The 18452-nt window shown below is 44.5% G+C and overlaps 1 protein-coding gene across 1 annotated transcript in view; it reads left to right on the top strand.

Moving 5' to 3' along the window:
- The window catches only part of LOC136628734 (zinc finger protein 850-like), a 216778-nt gene that overhangs the window by 172830 nt on the left and 25496 nt on the right, over positions 1–18452 (top strand). The window contains exon 8 of the mRNA XM_066604835.1: positions 6219–6352. Coding sequence (XP_066460932.1) covers positions 6219–6352 — 134 coding nt within the window. The remainder of the gene's footprint in view (positions 1–6218; positions 6353–18452) is intronic.

Raw genomic sequence — 18452 nt, 5'->3', positions numbered from 1 at the left:
AGCTCCAGCACCTGAAGTAAGGTGATTATTTATTTTTTTCATTTTAAATACCCTTTTTTTCTTATTTTTCAGGAAAGGGCTTATATTTAAAGCCCTGTCCTGCAAGACAATTGCAGGATGCTGCCAGCTGGAACCCCCTACTGCAGCTGTCATCTGTGACAGCTGTGGTAGGGAATTCTTTGTTCCCCCCATGAATGAAGAATTCCTTTGCTACATCTGTCACAGATGTGGCAGGTGAAGCAGGGAATTCTTTTTCCTCACGGGGATGAAGGAAACATCTGCCGCATGCGGCAGATGTGCTCTTCATCCCCGCAGGAATATGGCAGCGGCGGACAGGTTAGTTTTATTTTATTTAATTTTTTTCTTTTACACTAAAATTTTTGTTTTTCAGGGAAGGGCTTATATGTAAAGCTCTTCCCTGAAAAACAATGCAGGAGTGCCGGCAGACCATTGTCTTCAATGGAGCCACCAGCAGCAGCTGCGGCTCCATTGCAAGCAATGCATGCATTCACTAGGGTGCACGCATGTCCTATCTTTACAGGTACACGCCTGTAAAGCACTGCCATGTGAACACACCATAGGGAATGCATTTGGGGCTAATAGACGCGTGCACACACAAAATACACGCTCGTCTGAAGCCACCCTAAAACAATAATTTTGTGAATTTTTTTTTCATTTTAACATTTTATTACACTTTTTTTCTCTTTCATCTTTAATTTTTTTTAAATCAATGAATTATAAAATAAATGTAATTAAGACTCAATCTGTGCGCCATGATTTCACATACAAATATAAATCAATATGTATAGAAAAATAAAGTTATGAAAACCCCAAATCAAAGCCTGGTTTTATTATTAAATAGGTAAAGAAAACCAGAAGCGGGAGGAGTTGTAGAAATGGACGACTCAATCTTTTCCCTCAAATTATTATTATTTTCCTCCAATGGAAGGACATTTAGCAGACTCAGGCTAGCCAGCTTTTGAGGGAAAAAGAAAAAAAGAAAATGACAAGACACAGAGGGAGACGGGGTAAAGGCAATAACAAATCAAAGCACACTTGGGAAAGTGACAAGAACAGGATGATGTCAGAGTAGATTAACTATTACCCACTTAGATAAAGTCATCCTTCCGGGATCATCTTATAGCTAATAGCTATATGGAGAAATACTAATAATCTCAAACACAGAGGCATGGGGCATCACAAGTACCCGGGATTTATTGTGACAAGAATGCACCTTATGAATCAATTGTATTAACCAATATAGCAGGATATGAATTGAATGTTAACTCACCTGGTGCTCGAAGGGTTAACCCTGTCCTGGAAAAACCCTTCGGCACCCTTACTCCAGGATAGCGTGTAGTATATACTCTTTGTCCATGATCCACCTCTGTTGTGGAGAGCCGTTTGGGGTATATAAGCTCTCTGGTAAACTAGGAGCTGCGGGGGACTAGGAGTACTAGGATTTCACAGAATTGGAAACCAAGGTGGAAACGTTATCAGTTTTTATTAAAGCTACGCGTTTTGGCCCTACTACGTGCCCTTTCAAGCATAAAATAAACATTAGCCAAATGCAGATATATATAGAAAGGCATACTCACACGGAGGCAGCGATCAGCGGCATTGCATTATACCATCTGACGTAATCAATGGGAAGGAATCTTTCTCCCTGTAACGTACTTCGATCACATGACCTCATTTAGAACACTATGTTCGTTCCAATTCATCATACAACTTTTATCATAACGTGTGAACATGACCACTAGACATTCACCATTAGTCAATTCCTGTAGGAGAGTTTTATAACATTATAGTAGGTATCTCAGGATAATTGATTTCAATGATTCATATCTGCACAAGAATTATATTAAAAAGAATATAAGCTATCTATAATATCAGCTAATACGGTATTTATAAATTATAGTGAAATTATTATTTTTTTACTATTAATTAACAACGGAGTATAATTAGCACATCTTGCTAATTATACTCCGTTGTTAAAAATACTGTATTAGTTGATATTATAGATAATTTATATTCTTTTTAAATCTAAATTACCTCTTTACTTTGTGTCTATTGTGACAAACATGGAATATTTATAGGCTGCTTTTTTATCAGCAGTTTCCCTACTGCACTTGTGCACAGAATATACATAATGGGGGAAAAACAGGAATTTCTCCTAATTAGTTATACACTATGTAATTCACATCCTATAACTTTAATTAACATTATTGTCAAAAGGTCAACAATAAACAATAGGTAACCTAACGACCTATATCTTGTTGTAAAATCTGAGTTAATTAAAGATTACACAAAGAAGGACAGACAGGTCATGTACTCCACAGAAGAACAGAACATGCATGGAGGCACTACTAGTCCCAACATTCTGGCCAAACAGGTTGGACTATCTGCATCAGACTCCACGGCTGCCTGTAAAACTGATTTGTGTGGTGCAAGATACACAAATATTAATCCTATTTTCTTGAATTGGGTCATACACATGAGTGATGTTTTCCTGCATGGCACTGCTATGCAATGCTCTGAAGAAAATAAATGACAGCATGTTCTATTTGCAATGGGAGGGGTGGGGCAGGGGCAGAGCTACGCCTCAGAAGTTAGCTCCGCCTCCGTTGCGCCCCCTCCCATTGAAAATAGTGGCGAGGGACGAAGAGGGGGTGGGAGCTCAGTGCACTGCCCTGGCCTCTTCCGGACTCCTCCCCCTGCAGAGAGGGGAGGCATCAAAACCCAGCCGATATACGATAGTCTGAATGCGCCCTAAGGGTAAGGATGCTGATGATGACAGCTGCAACAGTAGTGGAAAAGGGGTTTCAATAATTCAGTCTCTGCTTCAACAAAGAGTTACCCCTGGAAACAATAGCAGAGAAGAAAAGAAAGAAGAAAACCATTATACAGGAAAAGTACATTTATGTTACCGAGCCCCCTGGTCTGGCTGCAAAGTCAGATCTGAGTGCTGACCCTGGTATCCCCTAGCCCCTGGCTCTGTAGTGCATCTGTTGCAGGGTACTGGGGTAGAAAAGGTGTATACGGCACAACACTCTGTCCCTTCTTGTCCCAACGCAATAAACTATGGTTTATGTAATTATTTTTTAGATTGAACCTATGCTGATTTAACCTAGTGCATAATTTATTAAATGTACTCCCCACTAGAGATGAGCGAGCGTACTCGTCCGAGCTTGATGCTCGTTCGCGTATTAGGGTACTCGAGATGCTCGTTACTCGACGCGAGCACCACGCGATATTCAAGTCAATTCCATTTCCTTCCCTGAATGTTTTGCGCCATTTTCTGGCCATAGGCATGCCGGGAAGGCATTACAACTTCCTCCTGTGACGTTCCAGCCCTATCCCACCCCCCTGCAGTGAGTGGCTGGCGAGATCAAGTGACCCCCGAGTCTTTAAAGTGGGGCCGCCCGCGGCTCGCCACAGACACACACTGGGAGAGATCAGGGAGAGGCAGCGGTGTGTCATGCAGGCAGTGATTGTGCTTGGTTGGAGGTAGTGTGGTGCTTAGCTAAGGTGTGCTTTGCTAATGAGGGTTTGTCCGAAGTAAAAATTGTTAGGGGAGCGGCACTCTTGCCGCTATTGTGGCTTAATAGTGGGACCTGGGAACCTGAGATGCAGCCCTGCATGTTGCCCCTAGCCTGCCCTATCCGTTTCTGTGTTGTCTCCATCACTTTTGGTAGGTTTTGCAGATTTTCACAAATGAAAACCTTAGCGGAGCATGGGTCATATACAAAAATGCTCGAGTCGCCCATTGACTTCAATGGGGTTCGTTACTCGAAACAAACTCTCGAGCATCGCGAAAAGTTTGACTCGAGCAACGAGCACCCGAGCATTTTGGTGCTCGCTCATCTCTACTCCCCACATATTTGTACCCATCTACTGTTACGTGTGCTGATGGAATCTGTAGTACTAAGATTCTTAGCAGCACAGCTCTTCACAGGAGGTTGAGGGTTAATTGAGCTTGCAGGGTATGGTATTCTCCAGCAGCCAACCCCCTTTAGCTTTCAGGCTCATTGTTTCCAAATAATTGAATATCGCATGTAACCTTTGTAATTTCTGTAATTTTTGTATGGTTTGTGATCTCTATGTTTCTCGCGAGCGCTGCAGAATAAGTTGGTGCTATACAAATAAAGATTTGCCCTTTTTTGTATCCTTTTCTCTCTTTGTACAAGACATTAATCTCTTCTCTTAACTTTCTGCACTTTTTTTGAAATTCTTTATAACAAGAGAAAACAGTGGTGACATTTTACAGTAGGCTAATAAACTGTTAAGTATCCACAATTTACAGTCACTAATGGGCCATTTACACTGGATGATCATTGCACAAAATTAATTCATATGAACAAATTTGTATGATAACCGTTGTGTCTGTATGCACAGCCATAATGCACTATTCGTTTACAGTTTGTTGGTTGCTCACTTTCAACCAGCATGAAAATCATTGCTAGCATATGAAGTGCTGAGCGAGAAGCCAGCAGGGATCGGCCTGTCTAAATACTCTGCATGAGTGCTGACAACCTAGCGGTGACGTCAGCACTCCTGCAGTCATTTGGAGCAAGTAACACAATTAAGATAGCAAAAAGCTGTGTAGGACGGGGTTGGCCTGGAGAAAGTGTATGGTAACAACACCCTGGAGAAGCTTTAGTAATCCTAAAGTAAAGAACAATAACTATTTCCATGGTTCCTCCGTGTGCCTATAGTTAGTATTCAAGATATCACAATGTGTGTTCACAGATGAGTTTTCAATAAGTGCTATTAGCCTCCTGTCATTCACAGCGAGTCTACCTCGTAAGGTGGGATCTACACGGCCGATAAATCATTCAGATTCTTCCATCCAAATCTGAACGATTATCGCTCAGTGTGAATGCATGCCCCGACTGAACGAGGAACGAGAATTCTCACTGCATGCAGAAAACTGAAACACATATCGCATCGCCTGTTTACTTTGACTTGAGGCCGGAACGATCTTCGACCCTCTCCACCTCCATTCATGGAGTGATGCTCCAACAGGTCATCCCAGCAATAATCGTTTCTGTGCTTTTACACAGGAAGGATTATCGCTGGGACGACCAGTCGGATATCTGCACCCCACTGGTCATTCTGTGTAAAATGGCCCTAAAATCAAGGGAGGAGGGGGGGGACAACACATTCAGTAAAGCGGTGAAGCAGCAGAGGCGTGGTGATTATGGTCTGTAGATTGCTGAGGGGCAGCCAAGGGGCCCAGATTAGTTTGTATTTGGCTCGCTGTCTGTTCTCCCCGGCAGCTAACTCTCCCATTCTGCAAGGGAAATCCCATTTGTTGCTCCATATCTGTATGGGTGGAGGTTCGCCGTCTCCAGCGCGCCGGGATTAATTGTTTTATCGCTGTAATCATTGTGGGGGTAAATCATCTGTAATTTGTTCAATAAATCAGAGACTTCATTTCAAAAATCTTGAATCTTCAGGGAATCGATCCAAAAGTGGGACATTGTAGAGTGTAAGCACGGATTCACATCTGCGTCGGCCTTCAGTCTTTGTTTCCTATTTTTTAATTTAAAAAAAAAACAAACGACCTACAGCGAGCAAGGCATTTTTTTATTCTCAGTGTTACGGCATTCTGACCCCCGAGCGCCAGGTGGGGTGCCCTGAACTTCCCGCACCCCACTGTCCCTGCCTACTTGCCTTGACCCTGGCTAACCCCAGGCGGACAACTGGGCGGCGGTCCCTACTCTGGCTAGGGACCTGGCGACTGCACAAGATGGAACGAACTAGCGGGGGACAGAGTGCCGACAAGAAAGGCAGATGGAGTTACCAAACAGGAAATGCTGAGCACTAGACTGAGCTAGGGAAAGGAAGCTGACGAGCAAGCTAGGGAACTGACTGAGCAGAACTGCAGACAGGACTGACTAGACGCTGACAGAACCAATAACTGGCAGTGAGCTCAGGACACTGCCAGCCTTATAACTACAAGACTCCACCCAGGGGCGGAGAGTGGGAGGAGCCAACTCCCCCACTCATTGCATAAGAGAGGCGGAGGGGTGCGGCCGGCACCCTACGGGCGGACACGCCCACGCCACCGCACACCGGCTGCCCCCCGTCGCCGGGGAAGCCCTGACGTCAGAGCTCCAGGACGCGTAGCGGGAGCGGCGCGCGCTGGCCGCGAGACCCCACGCCGCCCTGCACGGTAACACTCAGTCTGACTCTGTTCCATTCGATTTCAGTTTTTCTGATCGGAAAGTGCAGCTTGAAGCATTATTATTCCAGTTCATAAAAACAGAAAGCGAACGGAAAGCACATTACCTGTTTGTATTAAAATCAATGACGGAGGGAAGCAAACTTGGAGGGCCCATCCAAAGTCTGTGAAGAACTATCTTTAATCCTAGCAAGGTACAACCACATACACCCTTTTGGACTGACCTGATTTTGGGCTTAATAATAATAATAACCAAATAATCCCCATTTTAGTGCTCGGACCTCCTTGCTGTTTCGGGACCCAATCCAGTAGTTCTGACTCAGTGACAATCTTCCTGTTTTAGCGGCTCCTATACAGGAATAGACAGAAGCTCTGAGAGTGAATGTCGGATGTCTGCTAGTTGTATCTTCTCTGGCGGTGCAGTAATGGCGGCCGTGTGATAACTCACCTTATCACGTAATATCAGATCTGTGGATTATCCAGTGTTGTTGGATAGAATTATCTCCTCTAGCGGACACACAGGTTCTCTACCATTCCGCGGACGCTGCGAGTAGTGGAATATACAGAGACGAGTCCCATTGTTATGGCCACCAGCTAATATCCAGATGAAGCGGCCGTGAGTGACCCAGTAAGTGGTCTCCATGCTGACTGCATCCCACAGTTGTTGAAAGGGTACGTGGGGGAAACCATGGAGTGAACACGACGAGTCTGGGGAACTAGGGAGCCGCAGAAGTACTTGGAAGTCTTGTTCGTGCTCTTCCAACTGCTGGTGGACACTTCTAGCCGTGTGAAGTGTCACATTGCCTTGTTGGAAGATCCCATCTGTCCCGGGGAGACAATCAGCATGTATGGGAGAACGTGATCTGCAGGGATGGATCCAGAACCAGATCAGCTCAGAGTGTCTTCCACATGGCTGAGCGGCCCAGAGAACACCACAAACACAATCCCCCGACCTGAGAAATACTGCCACCCTTGGCCTGAACACTAATAATCATCCCTTTTTACAACTCACCCCTTTCTCTTATGACAATGGGTGATATGTGAGCAGACAGCTATCGCCCACATTATACACCCACCAAGCCAATCCACCACACGTCACTTCCATCATGGGCCGCATACGGACGTCGTCGTAAGTAGGAGGTGATGACAAAAATAGGACCCAACTGTGTAGAACGCATGTGCAGCGGCTATCTGGGTCTGGGTTTATTGTTGTCATGGAGATAGTTGTGATCTGTGTGTTTGGATACGTCCCAATTATGGTGGTGCTGTCATGTGGTCGCTTACTAGGGAAGACTAGAAGCAACGGGATGAGACAGAGAGAGGAGGACCAGATTCCAATGGGCTCCTTCACATGAGCAATGTTTTGTAGGCTGCTACATCGCTAAAAAAAAAAAAAAAATCGCAGCATGCTAAATATTGCAGCAATTTGTGCTGTTTTGCAGCCCATGTTTTACCTTGGAGCCTTCCTGTGTGTTGCATCACATGAAAACGCAGTTTTCACGTGGTGAGATGCGACTTTTACAGTAGGAAATCGTACTGCTTGAGCCCTAAAATAAACCCTAGCTGTGTTAAGAAAAAAAAAAATCACAAAACACAATACATGACCTAACAGACACTGTCCGCCCGGCCACAGGTCTCCTCGCCGCTCCCCAGCACACTTGTTTACAGATTCCCCCAGCGCTTCCTGGTCAGGGGTTCAAAAACCCCGCCTCCAGGAAGCGCTGGCGCTGATTGGTTCTCGAGCTCCGTGGCTCAGCCAGTCACTGCAGCGCTTGATGAACCAATCACAGCCGTCTTGTATCATACTGTTATTGTTTGGAATGTCTTATATTTATGTCTTCAGCTTGGTTTTTAGACAGTTTACAACAAACTTTGGACTTTATAGTTAGTATTTTTGGGTCTTGCAGCCTTTCTCTTTGATTGATGTTTATGATTTTAATTTATGTTAATTTGGACCAAAATGGGTGTAAATTTGTTTATCAGCCGGGATCTTGGAGTTCTGGTATTTGTCATCTGTTTATGTATATTTGATGCTCTTGAATTTATGTCCCAGGGATTTGGTGGTGGTTGTATGTGCCGTTGTATGTTACATGTGCTGGTGGTTGTATGTGCCGTTGTATGTTACATGTGCTGGTGGTTGTATGTGCCGTTGTATGTTACATGTGCTAGTGGTTGTATGTGCCATTGTATGTTACATGTGCTAGTGGTTGTATGTGCCGTTGTATGTTACATGTGCTGCTGGTTGTATGTGCCGTTGTATGTTACATGTGCTAGTGGTTGCATGTACCGTTGTATGTTACATGTGGTGGTGGTTGCATGTGCCATTGTATGTTACATGTGGTGGTGTTTGCATGTGCCATTGTATGTTACATGTCGTGGTCGTTGCATGTGCCGTTGTCTGTTACATGTGGTGGCGGTTGCATGTGCAGTTGTATGTTACATGTAGTGGTGGTTGTATGTTCTGTTATATGTAGTGGTGGCTTTATGTTCTGTTGTATGTTACATGCGGTGGTGGTTGTAAGTGCTGTTGTATGTTACATATAGTGGTAGTTGTATGTTCTGTTGTATGTTACATGTGGTGGTCGTATGTGCTATTGTATGTTACATGTGGTGGTGGTTGTATGTTCTGTTGTATGTTACATGTGGTGGTGGTTGTATTTGCCATTGTATGTTACATGTGGTGGTGGTGGTTGTATGTGCCGTTGTATGTTACATGTGGTGGTGGTTGTATGTGCCGTTGTATGTTACATGTGGTGGTGGTTGTATGTGCCGTTGTATGTTACATGTGGTGGTGCTTGTATGAACTTTTGTACATTGCATGTGCTGGTGGTTGTATGTGTTGTTGTATATTGCATGTGCTGGTGGATGTATGTGCTGTTGTATATTACATGTGCTGGTGGTTGTGTCTGCTGTTGTATGGTGCATATGCTGGTGGTTGTATGTGCTATTATATGTTGCATGTGCTGGTGGTTGTATGTGCTGTTGTATGTTGCATGTGCTGGTGGTTGTATGTGCTGTTACATGTGCTGGTGGTTGTATGTGCTGGTGGTTGTATGTGCTGTTGTATGTTGCATGTGCTGTTGTATGTTGCATGTGCTGGTGGTTGTATGTGCTGTTGTATATTGCATGTGCTGGTGGATGTATGTGCTGTTTATTACATGTGGTGGTGGTGGTGTCTGCTGTTGTATGTTGCATGTGCTGGTGGTTGTATGTGCTGTTACATGTGCTGGTGGTTGTATGTGCTGTTGTATGTTTCATGTGCTGGTGGCTGTATATGCTGTTGTATGTGATGGTGGCTCTATATGCTGTTGTATGTTGCATGTGCTGCTGGTTGTATGTTGTACGTGCTGGTGGTTGTATGTGCTGTTGTATATTGCTTGTGCTGGTGGTTGTATGTTGTACGTGCTGGTGGTTGTATGTGCTGTTGTATATTACATGTGGTGGTGGTTGTGTCTGCTGTTGTATATTACATGTGCTGGTGGCTGTATATGCTGTTGTATGTGATGGTGGCTCTATATGCTGTTGTATGTTGCATGTGCTGCTGGTTGTATGTTGTACGTGCTGGTGGTTGTATGTGCTGTTGTATATTACATGTGGTGGTGGTTGTATGTGCTGTTGTATGTTACGTGTGCTGGTGGCTGTATGTGCTGTTGTATATTGCATGTGCTGGTGGTTGTATGTGCTGTTGTATGTTACATATGTTGGCGTGTATGTGTGAGTGGCGTGTGATGGATGTGTTGGTCAGCACCATATGGACCTTCCGCTTTTATCTCATCCTGAGTTAGGCCGCTCTCACATGATATCGCCACCAGAAACATTGCAGTTTTTCCATGAGACGTCTGACGCCAGCACTGATTTTTCTTGCGCTGCCACTTGTGATTTTCTTGCGATTGACAATCGGAGTTTCTCATGTTCAGATCGCATCGCATGAAAATCTCAGGTCCGCACATTGCGATAAAACGAAGGCTCCATAGGGAAAGCGTGGGAGATAAAAAAGAGCAGAACGCAGAAAGATAGGACATGTCACAATCTCACAGATGGGAAGGAAACCAATGAAAAGCACAGGTTTCATAAATCTGCATCTTCCGGCGCTCTCGCGTCACGTCACACAATATTATCCCATGTGTGCCCGGAGGGGAGCACCAGTCTGGTTTGGGTAACACAAATCCCCTCGGGGTTCTCTCCATCTTCTGCTGGCAGCTCTACTTCTGCTCCGATTAGTCTCATCTCTTCCAGGGTTATAAGAAGATCTCCAGAACCTCCAGGACGTCTTCTGGCACCGAGCCTTGGGGGGCTCTGAGGTCTGCTGGGGATTGCTGTCCTGTTGGAGGGTCCGATGCCCCCCGAGCTTCAGCCTCCTCACAGCAGACATGACGGTCTCCCCCGTGGCTTATCTATCTGGTTTTGGCCATATTGGGGTGACTTGTCTTGTGCTTCGGGTCAGTAGAGGTGACATCTTGGGGTTCAGGGTAGAAGACCTTCAGTGTTCAGTCTGCACCTAACAGAGCAGATGGGCCCCTCAGTGCTGGGGCCACCAGATCTCGCTGCAGGGGGTTTGCAGTCATTCAGGGATTATTGACCATCTTCCTCCTCAGGGATCTTGTGCAGCCGGTGATAGCGCCCCCTTTCTGCCGTGTCCAAGTATTGCAGCTCTGCTGCATGTACATCACACACACACAGCTCTGCTACATCCATCCTGACCCCACACATCCCTTCAGCTGACCCAGCAGGGATCACAGCCAGCACAGCAGATCACCCCTGGTCATGTGATCCCTGACTCCTCCCACACAGGTGATCACATGACAGTGACATCATCACAGGTCCTGGAAGCACACGTCTGCTGAAAGACTCTGCAAGTGGAGGTCTGTGTGTCCCTTCATGTCAGGTCAGTGGGGGAGGGGAGGATTAACCCCTTCAGGACCCCTGGAAGAGGATGATTAACCCCTTCAGTACTGGCAGAGTTTGGGCATAAGACTACTACTAGCCCAGTAATCTGGCATGCTGCGAATTGCCGCGGTTCGCCTGTCTGTCAGATAGGCTGTCCGCAGAGATCCGTCTGCCAGCTCCTGGGCGGTGGCTCCCACAGCGGAGATCCATCGCTGGTCTTCGCATCGCCCGTGGACAGGGGGCCTAAGTATGAAAATTAAAGAAAAAAAAAAGCATGTGACTCACCCCCGAGGTCTTATAGGGGTTGATAGCCTGGATCCTGGTGAAATCTGGGATATGGCGGCTTCTATAGATGTGGAAGCCTTCTACAGCTGCGTTGTTCGTGTTGATGGCCGTCAAGCCATTCGATCAATTTTGGAAACTGGAAATCATAATATCACAGTACGGAGGGCCGAAAAAAGATGTGTCTATCCAGTTCAGCCTTCAACCCTCTATTGATCCAGAGGAAGGCAAACAGAAAACAATGAGGTAGAAGCCAATTGTCCCCATTTAGGCCACCTGCAGACGAGCGGGTCGGATCCAGCAGCGAGAATTCTCGCCGCAGGACCCGACCCGAGAGCCTGCAGGGACGAGCGCGTACTCTCCCGCGCCTGGCGGCCCCGGCTCTTTCATGTGCCGTCTGCCGCGCAGACCGGAGCCGGCGGCCGGGTGAGTGCGAGCCCCGCACAAAAATAGGACATGCCGCGGTTTGTTTGCCGCGCGAGATTTCGCGCGGTCAAACCGCGGCCGTCTGCATAGGAGTGCGTAATGTAATGCACTCCTATGCAAACTTTCAGTGGCAGAAATCCCGCAGGAAATACGGCCGCGGGATTTCCGCCCGTGTGCAGGCGGCCTAAAGGGGAAAAAAATCCTTCCTGATCACAATCTGACAATCAGAATGATCCCCCGATCACCGACCCTTCTGAAGTTATTAATGATTATAACATAGTATTGTATCGCTCCAGATAGACGTCCAGCCCCTCTTGTATCGAATGTGCCATCACGACGTCCTCAGGCAGAGAGTTCCACAGTCTCACTGCTCTTACAGTAAAGAACCCCCCTGTATGTCAGTGTAGAAACCTTCTTTCCTCTACCCGTAGCCGATGCCCTCTTGTTACTGTCGCAGTCCTGGGTATAAACAGATCATAGGAGAGATCTCTATATTGTCCCCTGATATAGTTATACATAGTTATTAGAGCGCCCCCTTGTCACAGTCCTGGGTATAATAGATGATGGGAGAGATCCCTGTATTGGCCCCTGATATATTATACAGAGTTATTAGCTCGCCCCTCAGCCTTTTTTTTCTAAACTAAATAATCCCATTTTTTAAACTCTTTTCATTATATCATTTTTTTTCCATAAATCAAAAAAAAAGTAAATAAAAATTAAACCGCCTTCACATAGATTGTAATACAAAGCTTGCTGATCAGAAATCATCCACCGCTCCAACAGCGCTTAATAATAACTAGAATGTGGGAAGATTTGTAACAACTAATAGCGGTGGGCATGTAAGGTGCGTCTCTTCCGATTCCCTACCCTTTAGGCCTTATGTCCACTAGCAAAACGGAATTGCGGATTCTGCTGCAGATTTCCAAAGCGAAATCCGCATTCAGTTTTGCCCCTAGGGAATCATTGGCCATCAGCAGTCAATTAAATTGATTTTTGCACCCGCAGATGGCATTTTAATAGAATTGCGTTTTTCACGCGCGGGAGAAAAAACGCGGCATGCTCCATTTTACCGCGGATTCCGCGCAGATCGGCCACATTGCTATCACATAAATAGCAATGGGTGCGGATATTCGCATGCAAAAAAAATACCATTTAAAGCAAATCCGCAGCAGATTCTGCGCGGATTGTTTTTTCTAGTGGACATGAAGCCTTAGGCCTATGTCATATCAAGGTCTGCGCTCTCCGCTTGTCCTCTATGCGGCTTACAATATTGTTTCATAATTAGAGATGAGCGAGCCTACTTGGCCACGCCCCTTTTTCGCCCGAGCGCCACGATTTTCGAGTACTTCCGTACTCGGGTGAAAAGATTCAGGGGCGCCATGGGTGAGTGGGGGGTTGCAGGGGGGAGTGGGGGGGAGAGGGAGAGAGAGGGCTCCCCCCTGTTCCCCGCTGCTACCCCCCGCTCTGCCACGCCGCCCCCCGGCACCCCCCGAATCTTTTCACCCGAGTACGGAAGTACTCGAAAATCGCAGTGCTCGATCGAGTAATTACTCGAAATGAGTAGGTTCGCTCATCTCTAAAAACTAATCATTTTGATTCAATGACAACGTCCCAAAAAGGAAAGTGGAAGATTGCACCATTTATGCAATTCATTTAGAACTTTTTGCATTATTGGGGGGTAGTTTAATCTATATATGCTTCCGGGAACCTTACCTATATGTATACCCAGATATTTCATTGAGGTCTTTACTACCAAGGTGACTGGTATTTTTTTTATATCTTCATTGTGTAAGTTGCCCCGGGGGGAAGATATCTAACAATTCCCATTTTGTGGTGTTGACCATAAAGCCGGACTGTTTCCCGAATGACTCAAGCAGGGAATAATCCCAATTTTGATAACCTCTCTGGGCATTGTAGTCCACCCATTCCATTTATTACTTTAGTTGCACGCCTTTGTACCCGCTCAAGCTCTGATATGTCCTTCTTGAGTACCGGTGCCCAAAACTGTACACGATATTCCATGTGTGGTCTGACCAGTGACTTGTAAGGAATGTTCTCATCATGTGCCCCTAGACCTCTTTTGATGCACTCTATGATCCTATTTGCCTTTGCAGCAGCTGCCTGACACTGGTTGCTCTAGTTAAGCTTACATTAAACCCCCAAGTCCTTTTCCATGTCAGGGTCCCCAGTGGTGTCCCATGTAGTATGTAATGGTGACATGTATTTCCTCTGCCCATGTGCAGAACCACACATTTATCAGTGTTAAACCTCATGTGACACTTTTCTGCCCCCAACCTATCCAGATCCTCCTGTAATCTCCTTGCATCCTCTCATGTTAATATCTTTACAGCGTTTTGTATCATCTGCAAATATTGATAATTTATTGCACAATCCCTTCAGGTTATTAACCCTTTCCAATCCAATTAGTATCCTGGTTTTCCTAGGGGACTTACTCTTTTTCTGCTGTTATACAACGGCGCTATCTGCTGGCTAAAGCCAGTACTGCATGAGGTGACACGTTGGATTGGCTCTGACAGCAGAGAGGCTGGCAATATACAGTAAAAGAACTCCGACGGACGACTTCCAACATCGGAGCTATACAGCCTTAAATCATAATGTCTTTAGACGTCAGACAGTGGATTGGAAAGGGTTAATAAATATATTAAGAAAAAGTGGCCCAAAACCGACCCCTGTGGTAACCCACTAGCAACAGTGACCCAAACAGACCAAGCATTCTCATCTTATATACCAACCTTCTATGCAGCACAGTATCAAGGGCTTCAGAAAAGTCTGGATCCACAACATTTCAGTGACTCCCTGGTCCGATCTTAAACTTACCTCCTGGTAGAAGCTGATCAGGGTGGTGTGACAAGAGCGATCTCTCATAAACAAGGTGATACAATTATTTTTCTTGAGGTCCTCCAGGATAGCAGCTCCTAGAAACCCTTCAAACATTTTACCCACAATAGAAGTAGAACTAAGGCCTCGCTTACACGGGCGCTCTCAGCACCGTGCTAATCGCAGTATAATGCTGCCATTGTTTTCAATGGGCCCACAAAGACAGCCACTTGATCGCAGAACTTTTCAGTGCCGCAATCTTCGAGCAGAGCTTGTTTTAATTTTGAGCGTTTAGCGCTCCTCATCGATGAAGAGGAATGCTAAATGCCAACGTCGTCCGAAAAACAAAGTAAGTTGCAGCACTAACCGCAACACATGTGAGGGAGGCCTTACTGGCGTATAGTTTCCAGGTTTGCCTTTTGACCCCTTTTTGAATATCAGCACCACATTGGCAATGTGCCAACCTAGTGGAACATAACCTTTATCTATAGAGTCCTTAAATATAAGAAACAAGGGTCTGCATTTCACATTATCTAATTCCCATAAAACCCAGAGGGGTACGCCATACGGACTCGGCGATTTGTCTATTTTAATCTTTTTTTTTTTTTTAATAACTGCTTTTTATTGCTGTTTCCTATATAAGAAACAATAGAATATCTCAGCAGCATTGTACATTACAGTTGGTATATATACACTTACTTTTGTACTTGGCATTGAATAATTGAGTTGTGACCCCTTTAGTTGCCCTATTTAGGATCTAAAAAATGCTCCTGCCAAATTTCATGTTTGTACGACCCTGGAAAGTGAGAGAATGAGATTAGGTACATTACATAAGGGTGCACTTACTTTTTTAATTAGCATTGAATAATCATGTTATGACCCTTTTACTTTTCCTATGTAGGACCTACAGAATGGTCTTGCCAAATTTCATGTTTGTACGACACCGAGAAGTTTGAGAATTAGTGCCTAGTCATTCAGTGAGGGCTTTCACATGGCTAGATAGAGATCTAAATTTTCAAGTACTTTTAGCAACCCATATGGACGTTATATAAGGGTTATTTATATGTATTATATGCATAGACCAGTAGAGAACTGAGATTTCCACTCCATAATATGTGATTATATATACACTATGGCAATACTTAGTCTAAATCTAGTTTATTTGTGTCTGTATATTTTGTGGCCATTTATATCTGTTGAATATCACTGTTCATACTTCCCATTTCCCCACCATTGTTTCAGGGATGTGTTTGCGAGGAGGGGCGTAATCACATCACCCTTTACCAGCGGCAACACGTGATCGGACACATTATGACGGAGTGGAACGCGTATGCGTTCTATATGACCGACACTCCCCCTCCAGCGTGCCACGTGTGATGATGTAATCCTCGCCCCACGGACAAACAGCCGGAGTGACTCATCCACACAAACTTCATTCTGCTGAGCCCTGTTCTTATTTATGATATAAAAAAATCATTCAACATCTGTGAGCTGTGCTACTAGAAACTCTAGTACTACAGATTCCAGCGGCACAACGTAACAAAATGTCTGTTTGGGATGATTTAGTGAATCCTGCACTGAGCTTCAGATTGCCCCGGAGGTCCCTTCCAACTGCCATTCTATGAACTAGACCAGCTTGTATAAGCTTGTGTTTTGGGGTTGCTTAGTTTATCTAATATCCCCTTATGGACAATGTATTGTCCATAAAACATGTTCACGAATTATAGGGACTGGGGGTGGGAGGGCAACAAAAGAAATATGGGGGAAGACAGTATAGACAGAGTTCTGGGATTAAGGAATGAAAATGGGGGTCGAGCAGGGGGAAGAGTTAGTATAGTTAGAACTATCAGAGCAGCTAATAGGGCCATAAGTAGCATTATTAATACAAACATTAACCATAACCATATAAACTGTATGGTGACAGATGCAAGAAGTCTAAACAGTAAAGTGGGTTAGCTTGAAGCGAGAATGTCTGAAGAAAACTACGATATAGTAGGAATAATGGAAACATGGCTTGATGGAAAATGCAACTGGGCAGTGAACTTACAGGGTTACAATCTCTTCAGAGCTGACAGTGTAAACCGGAAAGGAGGAGAAGTATATCTGTATGTTAAATCATACTTAATGCTGAGGCTACGAGAAGATATAGGTGTAGGAGATGAATATATGGAATCTCCATGAGTAGAAATACAGGGAGAGAAAACTAATAAAATCCTGATAGGGGTATTCTATAGGCTTCCAAAGGACCATTCTGTACTTATTATTAACCAACAAACTGGACAGAATCATGGGGGTGCAGGTGGAGGGACACTTTGGAAACAGTGACCCCAATATAATTACTTTTCAAATGTCATTCAATAGAAAGCCTTAGCAGGGAGTGACAAAAAAACTAAACTTTAGGAAACTAACTTTGATCAGCTCTGTATCACGCTCGGCAACATTAAATGGGACAATGTCCTCAAAAATAACAGTACAGTCGACAAATGGGAAAAGTTTAAAAACATTCTAAATACCTCATGTGAGCAATTCATACCCTTCAAAAATAAAAGAACTACAAGTAGAAGGAGACCAATGTGGATCAACAAGACTGTAAGGGGGGCAATAAGCGAAAAAAAAGAAAGCATTTAAATTACTAAAACAAGAAGGCAGTGAAGAAGCGCTAAAAACATACAGAGAAAAAAAATTGTAAGACAAAGATACAATGTGCAAAGAAGGAGGCGGAGAGACTGATTGCCAAAGAGCAAAAATAACCATGAACTATTTTTTAATCATATAAATGGTAAAAGGATTTGCACTGGCAGTACTAGAACTTTAACAAATAATGCAGGAGAAACCACAGAAAATGATGGTGCGAAGGCAAATCTGTTTTTTTTTTCTCAAGTAGATTCATGAGAGAAAAAGAAATGTCACATTCAAGGGGAGAAAATGAACCCCTCACTAAATAATCACTTGCCTAACACAGAAGGAAGGTGCAGAGTTGCCTAAAAAAAGATTAAAATTGACAAATCACTGGGTCTGGATGGAATACACCCAAGGGTTCTCAAGGAACTAAGTGACGTGATAGACTGACTGCTATTTCATATATTTAGGGACTCTATTGAGACCGGGGTTGTACAGCTGGATTTCCACATTGCCGAAGTGGTTCTATTATACAAAAAGGGGTCAAGAAGTGAGCCTGGTAACTACAGGCTGGTAAGTCTCACTTCAATAATTGGAAAAATATTTGAGGAATTTCTGAGAGATGCTATCCTAGAAAACCTCAAGGAAAACAATAGCATGAGTTTATGAGGGGTAGATTATGTCAGACCAATTTCATCAGCTTCTACAACAAACCTTGGAAAGTCTATTGATCTTGTATATCTGGATTTTTCTAAAGCATTTGACACTGTGACACAAAATGGGTTATTATAGAAAATGACACAGCTTAGTCTTGGTGAAACCCTGTGTAGCTGGTTAAAGAACTGGCTTGGAGATAGAAAACAGAGGGTGGTAATTAATAGTTCGTACTCCGATTGGGCCGCTGTTGCTAGTAGTATTAGGGCCCTTTCTGTTCAGTATATTTATCAATGACCTAATAGAGGGTTTGCACAGTAAAATATCAATATTTGCAGATAATACGAAATTATACAAGATAGTACAACGGAGGACAATAGACGGCTGCAAATGGATCGAGATAAACGGGGGGGGGGGGACTTGGGTAGTAAAATGGCAAATGGAGTTCAACATCAATAAATGTAAGTTTATGCACATGGGCAGGAGAAGCGGATGTCAGCAATATACACTAAATGGGTACAGCTAGGGAAAAGTGATATGGAGAAAGACCTGGGTG

This window comes from Eleutherodactylus coqui, chromosome 5 (assembly GCF_035609145.1).
Source record: "Eleutherodactylus coqui strain aEleCoq1 chromosome 5, aEleCoq1.hap1, whole genome shotgun sequence".
Classification (NCBI taxonomy): Eukaryota; Metazoa; Chordata; class Amphibia; order Anura; family Eleutherodactylidae; genus Eleutherodactylus; species Eleutherodactylus coqui.
Note: the sequence above shows the minus strand (reverse complement) of the source record. Positions and strands in the feature narration are given on the sequence as shown.